The sequence below is a fragment of the Mastomys coucha genome, chromosome X (genome assembly GCF_008632895.1).
Source record: "Mastomys coucha isolate ucsf_1 chromosome X, UCSF_Mcou_1, whole genome shotgun sequence".
NCBI lineage: Eukaryota > Metazoa > Chordata > Mammalia > Rodentia > Muridae > Mastomys > Mastomys coucha.
Window position 1 is genome coordinate 79,480,369 of NC_045030.1, and position 12,494 is coordinate 79,492,862.

Consider the following 12,494-nt stretch of genomic DNA (forward strand, 5'->3'; position numbering starts at 1 on the left):
AAACTGGGAATGGAGAAATTCGCATGTAAATAAAGAAAATATCTAAAATAATAATAATAATAAAAAAAAAGAAATTAGGACAGGTGGCAGTGGTTGGGGGGTTGGGGGTGGGTTTAGCTTTTGGTGCCACCCAGAGGCAAGCAAGATGAAGGACAGGAGGATGTTTGGATGAATCAAGGACTTTTGCTTGCTACCTTTCTCTTTTTTCTTTTTTAGTTCTCCCCATCTATCTCTCCCTGCTGGGATGGAGACTATATCCTGCTCTTCCACCACCAGCTCCTACAGTCCTGGGGATGGAACCCAGGGCCTCATATGTGTTAGCTAACTGGCTTACCATGAAGCTCTATCCTCAGTAAACTGCTCTACCACAAAGCTACAGCTTCAGGCTTTCTACTGTGTCCTCACAGGAGAAAAGAATAATTTTAAAGAAAGACCTCATTTGAGAAAACAAAAAGCTCTAATTTATTTATTTATTTTTATTTTTATTTTTTATTTTTTGAGACAGGGTTTCTCTGTGTAGCCCTGGCTGTTTTGTAGACCAGGCTGGCCTCAACTTATAGAGATCCACCTTTCTCTGCCCACTGAATTCTATCTGGGATAAAAGGCATGTGCTACCTTGTCCGGCTTTAATTTATATTTAAAAAGAGCCAATTGGTGTGGCAAACAGCTGTTGATAACTGCAAGTTGCAGAGTATACAAAATGGAAACTTGATTGTTTCTTTTAAAGAAAGATAAAATAGGAAAAATGATTGGTTCTTTCTTCAAAAGATTCAAATAAAAAATAAAGTTATACAAAGTTAATAAACACAATGTGGTCCAACTATAAAAAGGAATATTATTCAGCCATGAAAAGGACAGTAAGTCTGACAGGTGGTACCTCATAGATAGACAGACACCATTATATAAGCTAGACACAACAAGTAAAAAATATTGTAATGATGCTGTGTGTGTAAAGTATGTAGGATGGGTATATCCAGAGAAGCATACCACAGGGTTGTGAGGCACAAATGAGGAGAGTTGGCAGTGACTGCTTCATAACTCCTGTTTACATATGATCAAAACGTCCTGAAGCTAGGACTGTGGTAAAGTTGAGAGAAGCCTACTGCACTTGAAGCAGAGATTCTCAGCTAGTCAAACAATTGTGTCAAGCTTGACAATCTGAGTTCAATTCCTGGGACCCTCATGGTAACAGAGTACTGACTTCTGAAAGTTGACCTCTGAACTGACTTTCCCCCATCCAAAATAAATTAATGTAATTATTTTTTATGTGGGCTCAAGAGATGGCTCTGTGAATGAGAACACTTTTTCTTGTAGGAACCTGAGTTCGATTCTAAGCATCCACATGGTGGTGATACAGCCACCTCTAACTCCAGTTTCAGGAGGACCTAATGGCCTCTTGTGACCTCTGGGGGTACCAAGAATGCATGTGCTACACAGACATACATGCAGGCAACAGTCACATAAAATAATAAAATAATGTTTTAAGAAGGAAAATTCTGTGCTCAGTCTGGAGCTCCCACTGGCAATCCAACTACACAGAAGACTGAGGCAAAGGGATAATGATATCTGGGGTGCCTGGGCTGCAATTATAAAGAAAAGGGGCAAGGATATGAATAGGAAGAGAGGAGGATGAGAAAGAAGGAATAACTGATTCTATAAAGACATCTTCAAGCCTGCATGTTTCCTTGAATTTATTCATTGCTCAGTTCCATCCATTTTGTTCCAACCCTAAACCCACAGAGGGGCATATCAGGAAGATTTTCTAATAAGGACTCTAGTGGCTCAGGAAGGAACTGCCAGAGAAGAGGGAACAAAACTCAAGAGCTTTTGCACAGTACAGTACAGGGAACATATGGGGGAGAGAAGTTCTGTAGGTGAAACGTACAAAAAGGGATTTGGGTCCAGAATCTATAAAGAATTGATCTAACCTGGGTGCAAGAGATGGCATAGTTCAAGTCAGACACCTTTGCAAGGATAGAACTATAGGTCCACGAAATACTTGTCTTGCAGGCCCTGAGTCCAGATTTCACCCCCAGCATAAATAAACAAGATATGGAGATGCTCACTTGTCATACCAGCACTCCAAAGGTCCAGACAGGAGAATAAAGAGATCAAGGTCATCCTTGGCTCCATAGTGAGTGCTAGGACAGCCTGGGCTGCACATACACCCTCTGTCTCTTCTCTCTCCCTAACAGAATCAACTAGAAGTCAGTCAGTCACAGGCTCCCAGCATTCTGTTTGCCTCTGGGCCCATTATCTCCGATTTTGATCCTTGCAGCCTGACTCAGTTAGAAGAAGATCAGGGCAGATAGAGCACTATACCTGATGAGGCCACATGTAACTGTACTGGAGGCAGCTCCTGAGGCGGCTCCGCTTACCTCACTGAAAGCTGAGTCTTTCTGTGTCTGCCCCAGGTTAGAGGCCTGCATGCCTCAGGCTGTGTGGAACTTTCTAGTTTTGACTTGTTTCTATAACCCTGAACCTCTCTGCACACATTCATTTTTACAAAATGCCCTAATGGCTGTCTGGCTGGTTAAGTGTACTTAGCACACCACAGCAATACTGGGATCCTAGAGAATCTGTCCCCAGTACAGACACCCTGTTGCAGCTGGAAAGTACCCGATTCCCTCAATACTGAGCCTTTTTTCCCCCCATCCCCTGGCTGTAGGTTAAAAGAATATGACACCATCTTCTTCATTATCAGAAAAGAGCTCCATAGTTATGAGCAGGGGAAGGAGCCCTGGGCAAAGGACCCTAAGGGCTGAATTCTATAAATAGAAAACTCTAAGGTGGAGGCTGGAGAGGCATGTTAGCCTTAAGACTGCTGGCTGCTCTTGCAGAGAACCTGGGTTCAATACCTAGTACTCATATAACTACACACATTCACCTGTAACTCCAGTTCTAGGGTATCTGATGCCCTCTTATGGCCTCTGTGGTTATGACATGCACATAGGCACACCATACAGATATAAAATAAACGCATCTTAAAGCAAAAAAATACAATACCAAAAAAAAAAAAATTAAACTGCCATGTGATCCAGCTATAGTATCCCTGGGTGTATTGTGTGTGTAAAATATACAAATACATATACATATATACGTATATATATACACATACATATATATAATTATAGTTATATATAAATGTACATAGATATATAAATTGTATGACTAAACAACTAACATAGAGATGCATCTAAACATATACATGTGTGTGTGTGTGTGTGTGTGTGTATGCAATTATGAAGTTATTCACACACACAGTATTGGAATTTTCCAGAACAAATTCAACCACCTTGATGACAAAATAATTTTCTCTTCTGCTCACAACCTGGAGAGGCCTCTCTACTCCCATAGCTGTACACTAGGTGTAGACTGTCTCCCACAGACTCAGGTATTTTAACACTTGGTGTCCAGCAGGCAGCTCTGTTTGGGAAGGTTCTAGACAAGCTTTAGGTAAAGGGGAGCCTCACTAGAGGAAGTAGGTCACTGGCAGTGGGACTCAAAGTTTGATAAATGTGATGGTTTGTATATGCTTGGTCCAGGAAGGGGAACTGCTGGAGTAGGTGCGGCCTTGTTGGAGTAGGTGTGTCACTATGGGCATGGGCTTTGAGACCCTCATCCTAGATGTCTGAAAACCAGTCTTCTAGCAGCCTTCAGATGAAAATATAGAATTCTCAGCTCCTCCTGCACCATGCCTTCCTAGATGCTGCACTGCTCCCACCTTGATGATAATGCACTGAGCCTCTGAACATGTAAGCCAGCTTCCAATTAAATGTTGTCTTTAAGAGTTGCCTTGGTCATGGTGTCTCTTCACAGCAGTAAAGCCCTAAGAGAGAAGTTGGTACCAGGGACTGGGGTATTACTGTGATAGGCCGGACCATGCCTTTGTTTGGAAGAATGTGGATTTGGGGACTTTGTATTTGGAAAGCACTGGAATGCTTTACGTGGAGCTCAATGGGCCATCCTAGTAGGAATATGGAAGACTTTGTTGCTGTGAGTAATTTGAACCGTGGAAGCCTGGTTATTGAGGTTTCAAAGGAAAACAATTTTAATATGTGGCTGAGAGACTGTTCTTGTGGTATTTTGGTGAAGAAAGTGGCTGCTTTTTGCCTTTGTCTGAAGAGTCGACCTGAGGCTAAGGTAAAGAGGTTTATATTAATTGCATTGACAAAGGAAGGCTCAAAAAGCCCAACAGAGACTTTGTTCTCTGTTTAGGTCTCATGAAGATTGTTTTGAACAAGCTTAAGAAGCTTAGAAAGGAAAAATATAAGATGTATGGTCAAGTAATAAAGGGACTCCAGGAAGTGAAATGGAGCTGAATCCTGTGTTTACAGAGATAGAGACATTAAGGAAGTGCTGATCTCACTGCAAGATCCCACCTAGCTAAGCTTACTATTTGTGTTTGCAGTTGAACAAGGGATAGTTTGGACTTTTACTCTGGAATGAACTACAATCTAGAAATGAAGGGTACACTTGTGATCCAGATCTCGAGGCTAGAAGACACAGGCTTTAGATCTGGATCTTGAGAAATGGTGGATGAAAAGCCTAGGCCCAGGCATGGTGGTACACACTTTTAATCCCAGGAGAAAAAGCAAAGCAGTTCTCTAAGTTCAAGGCCGGCCTGATACAGAGCAAGTTCTAGGTGAAGAAAAGTTTAAGTCCAGGAATGGTAGTACATGCTTTTACATTCAGTAGACAGAGCCATGTAGATCTCTGAGTTCAAGGTCAATCTACAGCACAAGTTCCAGGACAGCTAAGCTTAGGCCTTGAGGGAATTGGAAAACAGAAAGCTGCTAATAGAATAAGGGGCAGGGGGCATGTTCCAGCTCCAGCAACCTGCAGAACTCGCCAGCTTCGACCATGTGGCTCTAGCTTTAGAGTGAAGAATAAAGGGACTACTGGGGCAATTGTTGCTGGTTAGCTGGAGCTAAGAAATTAGCAGTGATTGAGAAGAGACCAGCATCACTGAGGTGAAATCTTCTGGGAAGTATTTTCTGAGTGCACAAAGAAGCTGTGTTCCAGAGATAGCCAAGGTTGTACCTTGTGCTGCAGCTGTACTTGGTAATGTGTAAGTCACCCAGGTGGTACTGGTTTTGAAGGTATGAAGGCATCATGAACTGCAGCTGAGTCTTGGCACTGTGAGAGGCCATAGAAGGCCATTGGTGAAGGTGCAGTCTCAATTGTAGTTGACAGCCCAGGACTGAAGGGGTCATGCCAAAGAGTTGAGGCCTGGCATCATGGAGAGAACGTATGAAGGCTATTATTGAAGCCTAGTTGCAGTGGAAGATGCCAGCATATTGGAGATGCCAGTACCACGGGGTGATTGCCAAGAACGGTAGCAGAAGTGGAGTCAACCAAAGTCTAGAGTGCTCAGAGGGCAGAGCTGAAGAAATGATGCAAGCCCTTTGGAGGAGCACAGAAGATCATTGTGGATCCCAGACATTGAAACAGGAAGCTGTGAAGCTGAAGTTGCCTTGGAGACTCCAAGATATTAAAGATGCTAGGGCTGTGGTCAATCTGCTGAGGAAAGCTGCTAACAGGGAGTGGAACCAGCCCAGGAGAAAGAACTTTGTTGCAGTCAACCAAGATGAAAAAAGAGTAGAGATCTGAAGATTGGTTTAACATCAGACATGGAGATGCATAGTTTGGAGTTTGCTCAACTGGTTTCCTGCCTTGATTTGGGGATTACAGTTAAGTGACGGGATGAATTTCAGATGAGACTTTGAACTTTGGACTTTTAACACTATTGAGACTGCTATAGACTATGGGGACTTTGGAAGTGGGACTAAATGTATTTTTTTTATTATGCTATGACTAGGCATGGCCCCCACAGACTTGTGTTTGAACAAGCCTATGGGGGCCAGGGAGTGGAATATGATGGTTTGTATATGCTTGGCTCAGGGAGTGGCACTACTGGAGGAGGTATGTCACTGTCGGCGTGGGCTTTGAGACCCTCGTCCTAGATGTCCAAAAGCCAGTCTTCTATCAGCCTTCAGATGAAGATGTAGAACTTTTCAGCTTCTCCTGCACCATGCCTGCCTGGGTGCTACTATGCTCCTGCCTTGATGATAATGGACTGAACCTCTGAACCTGTAAGCCAGCCCCAATTAAATGTCGTCCTTATAAGAGTTGCCCTGGTCATGTTGTGTGTTCACAGCAGTAAAATCCCAACTAAAACATTAACCCTCCTCTGCTTCCTCCTTGTTCTTCCTATATGTGGCTACAATGTAAGCAGTTGTCCTCTACACATGCTCCTGTTGGCGCCTTTATCCCTGTTCTTCTTTAAGCTGCTTTTTAAAGATTGTTTTATTACTGGATCAATGGGAATAGAAATGGGAGACCCACCTAAATAGATGGAGGAAGGAGTACATCACATCAGAGCCCACCATGCATCTTCTGCTCCTTTCTGTCCACCCGTTTAAATCAAACCTCTGATGACCCGATGACTGTCCCCACTCACCTATCGACCAGTTTCTTGGCGAAGCCGAAGTCTGTCAGTTTGATATGTCCTTCCCTGTCTAGAAGGATGTTTTCAGGCTTCAGGTCCCTATATACGATTTCCTTGGAGTGCAGGTACTCTATGGCACATACAATCTCTGTGGCGTAGAAGATTGCAGCGACTGAGGAGAATCGGCCACGATTACGAAGGTAGGTGAAGAGCTCACCACCAGGCACGAACTCCATCAACATGTACAGGAAGTGGTTGTCATGGCTTGTCCAAAGTCTGCAAGACACAACAGAGTGCATGACGGGCGTTGAGTTGGGTGCTCAGATGTGGATACTCATAGATGGGTGAATATTGGTGATTGACAGACACTGATGACAAGATTTGTGTACAGACTCCAGATATAGAGGTAGATGTTCCCATTCATATACTAGTAATACACAGTCACTAACAGGTACATATATGCAAATACCAAAATATAAATGTAGATATCAAGATAAACGCACAAATAGATGCAAACATGTGCATGTGTCCTGGTTAGCTTTAACTGTCACCTTTATGACCCAGAGTCACCTGGAAAGGTACTCAGTGAAACATTTCCCATATCATCCTAGCCTCTGGGCATGTCTGTAAGGAGGGTCTTTCATTCAGCTGATTAGTTGATTGAAGTATGACAACCACTCCCACGGAAGGTAGCACCATTCTCTAGCAGGGGGAAGATGCGCTGTCAGCTCTAAAACAGCCTCACGTCACTAGGTAGGGTCTCAGTGAGGCACTTCCCACGTTAGATTGGCCTGTGGGTGTCTGTGGGGAGTATCCTGTTTGATAATTGACATAAGAGGCCCCATACATCATGGATTGGGCTTCTTGGGCTAGATGAAAGCTTTCTGCTTCTGGTTCCTGCTCTGACTTTCCTCTCAGATGGCCTGTGACAGGAAAGTGAAAGCCAAGTAGCCAAGTTAACCCTTTCCTACTCTCAGTCCCTCTGGGTCATTGTTTTATCATAACAGAATCAAAGCTGACCAGCAAGTAATAAAGATGTTTGATAAGATATTTGATCTCAGTTCACCCAGATCGTAAGGTTGTGCTTAGATGGGCTGTGGATACAGGTTGATATCAGAATATCACAGGATGCTAAAACTGTGAGGACAACCTGAGAGTGTAGTTCACTTGCTAAGAGGTGGTGCCCTAGGTGGGACCTTCATCAACACCATAAGTTTAACCAAGACTATGTATGTATGTATGTATGCATGTATCATTATTTATCAATCAATCACCTATTATCTAGCTATTTAACCTATCTATCCAACCATCCATCACCTTTCTACCATCTATTGTCCTTCTATCCATGATCTATCTTTATCATCTATATCACCTATCTACATCTACTATCATCTACTATCTATCTATCTATCTATCTATCTATCTATCTATCTATCATCTATCTATCTATAATATATCATGCAAGTAATTCCCACCCAACTACCACAAGGTTTTCATCCAGAAACATCATTGCTTTCCAGGGGTACAAATCAATGTCTACAGAGCACTCTGACTATAGGCCCCTAGGATGAGAGGCTTCTCTCAGCACCTGCAGTGGGGTACCCAAAGACACTGAACCTTTCAAGAGTGCACACAGTACAGCCCACTCCAGGCTTCATTTCTTGTTAGACCTCTGTGTGCACATCCCTCTGACATAAAGGAATAAGAGCACAAGGTGAGGGATCATGGTCTCCATGTAGAGCACAAACTTTCTGTGTCAAATTGACAGTACACCTTCATCCTGCCTAGGGAATGGTGCCACCCATGGTGGGTGGGATCCTATGTCAATCATCAATTAGAACACTCTCACAGACATGTTCACAAGCTGGTCTAATGTGGGAAACCCCTCAGTGAAACCATTCCCAGGGTATTTTGGGTTGTGCCAATTGATAGCTGAAGCTTATCACACATTTTTCCCTGTCCTGGGAATAGTGCCATGCACAGTAGGCTGAGCCTAATATTGACTCTTGGTAAAACCATTTGTAAATAAGCCCAGGTTTCTGCAGCAATGTAAGCTGAGATTTTCATCAGCCGTTTGAAGCCTTTCCCACTATGCTGGGCATCCAATGTTTCTTCAAGACAGACTACTCCATGTTCATAAGCAACATGCACAAGTTGGATGGATGACCTCACAAGTGTTCATAGTTAAAGGACAGAGTATAAGACTTTAGAGACCTTAAGTAGCATGCATATCATCCTTTGAAGTTCAAAGACCAGCTAAGTTGTGTTCCCACAGCTGGACAGATACACAGTGTGCTCTGCCATGCTGTGAGTACAGCATGCAGGCCAAGTGCAAATTTCTATAGCACTAAGTCACTTTGACCTAGTTTTTAATCCACATGCTGAAGTCTGGAAAATAAAGTCATGCAAAATAAAGAAAGCAAAAAAAGGAAAGATTCCTAAAAGGCATGTGTAGTTACATAGTGGTGGGTAGAGTTATCTAATCTGACTTAGTTAAGCACTCAGGATTCATTCTGCCAGAATTCCTGTATTAAAAGTCTGCATACCCAGGACCTTGGGACAGAGCTGTGTGGAGATGGGTCTTTAAATGGGGAAACTGGGGTAGAATGAGGACTTTGAGGTAGACATGACCTAATGGGACCGGGTCCTCATAAGGAGAGAAGACTGGGACTCACAGAACGATGAGCCTTTGCTGGTGTTGTGGCTGAGAGGAACACATTTTGGCTAACACGGAAGTCTGTGTAGAATTTAAGTTCCTTGTGTTTCAAATATTAAAAATATATATTTATTTATATTTTATTTACTTACTTATTTGTGTGTGTGTCCTGAAATTAGAATTACAGATGACTGTGTGCTGAGAGGTGAGTGCTAGGAACCAAACTCAGGTGCTCTGTAACAGGAGCAAGTACTCTTTTTTTTTTGTTTGTTTGTTTATTTTTTGGTTTTTTTGAGACAGGATTTCCCTGTGTGGTCCTGGCTGTCCTGGAACTCACTCTGTAGGCTGGGCTGGCCTTGAACTCAGAAATCCGCCTGCCTCTGCCTCCCAAGTGCTGGGATTAAAGGCGTGCGCCACCACCGCCCGGCTAGGAGCAAGTACTCTTAACCACTCACTGATCCTTCGGGTCCCTGATGCTCTAGTTTCTATACTATTCTAATGAATTTTGATTATAGTGTACTTACAGCATGTTCTGACAGCATCGACTACTGTAGAATAGCATGACAATTGTGCAGTGGTGTTTCAATAATGCCATGCTGGGTAATTGACCCTCCCTGAAGCTCCCTGGGCTTTCTGAGTCCCAGGCCAGTAGGAGGCCTTGTCTCAAACACTTAGTTTAAATTAAGGAATGACAGCAGATGTCCTCAGATCTCCACATGCATATGCCCATATGGACCTTCACTCTATGTATGTATATAAATATCTTTATATACATATATATTTCTAAAATTCAAAAAAGGGATTTAATATTGTAAAAATTCACCAGTTGAGTTTTATAACATGAAAATCAAATGAATAATTAGCTTACTCTGTCACCTTGACTAGAAGCTGTAATAAAAGACCCAAGTCTTAGACTTCTACGGGGGCATAAACATTGAAGAGGCTGTTAGAATCATGGCTCCTGGTCAGGTCACACAAAAAGTAGTTGTTATAAAAACTCATGAGTTGAGGCTTGAGGGATGGGCCAGAGTTTAGGAACACTTGCTGCTCTTAAGGATGTAAGTTGGATTCTAAACACCAAGTTGAGCAGTGCACAACCACCTATAACTACAGTTCCAAGGAAATATAACGCTCTCCTATGGCCTTTGTGTAGAACTGTGCTCATGTGCATGGTCACACACAATGAATAATAAATCAAGACAAAACCTGGATAGGATCTTCCACCTTACACCACTGAGCTACAAGCAATCTATCCACTAAGCTACAGACTCTCTACCCACTGCATTGAAAGCACTCTTCCCACTAACATACAAGCACTGTATTAGATGAGCTGCAAGTACTACGCGCTGAGCTACAAGCACTCTACCAACTGTGCTGCAAGCACTCCATAAGGTGAGCTGTAAGTACTCTTCCCACTGAGCTACAAGCACTGCAATGATCTGAGCTGCAAACACTATCCACTGAGCTACAAGCACATGAGCTGCAAGTACTCTACCCACTGAAGGATAAGTTCTCCACCACTGAGCTATAAGCACTCAATCAACTGAGGTACAAGTATTCTATCCACTGAATTACAAACAAGCACTGTAGTCACGGAGCTACAAACACTGTATTAGCTGAGCTAAAAGCACTCTATCCACTGAGCTACAGCCCTGACACCACCCCTACAGTACACTCTTGAGAGAATAACCTTAGGAAGATGAGGAGGTCAGAAGGAAGGAGCCAGGAACTCACAGTTTAATGAGGAAGGGATGGTTTATTTCCTTCAGGACTGCTTTCTCATTCTGCACATGTTGTTCCTGTTTCAGACGGATGATATCTGGGATGCTCATAATCTTCAAGGCACAGTATCGCCTGCCTGTCTTCTCCTTCACCAGGTTTACACGCCCAAAGGTTCCAGTGCCTGAGGAAGACAATGCATCCAGTCAAGGATCAGGAAAAGGATACATACTGGAGGAATGGACATCGTGCCAACCCTGGGCCTTAAAGCTAAACACAGGGAAAGAAACTTAGATGAGCACTGAGTTCTATATAGATGTGTTTTCACACACAACTGTTAATCAACGGGCCACGGAGATGGTTCTGAGAGTAAAGAGCTTGCCTTGGGGAATGGACGGACAGCCAGCCACTCAACAAAGTTCCCTGTGATATCTGTCCACAAGCATGCTATTGCAAACAACCACAAATATGCACAATAATAATAATGACTAAAACATAAAACAAATAATTGCCTGCTGTGTGCATTGGAGATTGAAACACAGCCATAGGAAGAGCTAAGATGCTGGACTTGGTGACTCCTGGTGGGGAACTTTGAATCCTTGCTCTCTCTGTCTGCTACATCTTCCTCTTCTGCCTCTATCTGCCTCCATTGTCTCCTACCCCTTCCCTCCTCTTCCTCCAGGACTTTCTGCTGCTTCTCTTTCTGAATCTCTCTGCTCCTTCTGCCCTTTCTTCCTCCACCAAGCTCTCTGCCTCCTCTGCCCTTTCATCTCCTCTTCCCTTACTTCCCTCCTAATCACTCTTCATCTTCCTCCATCTGCATCTCTCCCTATGCCCCTTGTGTTCCTTTTCTCTTCCAGCTCCATATCCACCTCTTCCTCTTTTCCTCTTACTCTTTCTTTTCCATTTCAAATATATATACTAACTCATCCACTCTCACCCACCCACATCCATTCCCCCATTCCTTCATCTACCTCTCACCTTCCTCCCCATCCCAGACTTAAAACACAGTTGCTTTCTGCCTTATGACAATTTGATGTATAGCACTCTTACTTATGATGTAGGAAAGCTAGTACTCAAAAAATGCAAACCTCATAAAATTTCATTCTTTTCTCACCATTAAAAAATATGCACTCACTGATAAGTGGATATTAGCCTAAAAGCTCAGAATACCCAAGATACAATTCACAGACCACATGAAGCTCAAGAAGAAGGAAGACCAAAGTGTGGCCCTTCTTAGAAGGGGGAATAAAATAATCATGGGAGCAAATATGGAGACAAAGTGTGGAGTAGAGACTGAAGAAAGGCAATCCAGAGACTGCCCTACCTGGGGACCCATCCCATATACAGTCACCAAACCCAGACACTATTGCAGATGCCAACAAGTGCTGGCTGACAGGAACCTAATATAGCTGTCTCCTGAGAGGCTCTGCCAAAGCCTGACAAATACAGAGGCAGATGCTTGCAGCCAACCACTGGACTGATCACAGGGTCTCCAATGGAGGAGTTAAAGGACCCAAGGAGCTGAAGGGTTTGCAGCCTCTTAGGACGAACAATATGAACTAAGTAGTACCCCCAGAGCTCCCAGGGACTAGACCATCAACCAAAGAGTACACATGGGGGGACTCATGGCTCCAGCAGCATGTGTATAGCAGAAGATAGCCTAGT

The 12,494-nt window shown here is 43.3% G+C and overlaps 1 protein-coding gene across 2 annotated transcripts in view; it reads right to left on the bottom strand.

Annotated features, from left to right (window-relative positions):
- Window positions 1-12,494, bottom strand: part of Prkx (protein kinase X-linked) — a 31,246-nt gene that overhangs the window by 10,636 nt on the left and 8,116 nt on the right. For both annotated transcript variants that reach the window (XM_031364780.1, XM_031364773.1), the window contains exons 2-3: window positions 10,842-11,010; window positions 6,464-6,727 (exon numbers count right to left, since the gene is read on the bottom strand). In XM_031364780.1, coding sequence (XP_031220640.1) covers window positions 6,464-6,727; window positions 10,842-11,010 — 433 coding nt within the window. The remainder of the gene's footprint in view (window positions 1-6,463; window positions 6,728-10,841; window positions 11,011-12,494) is intronic.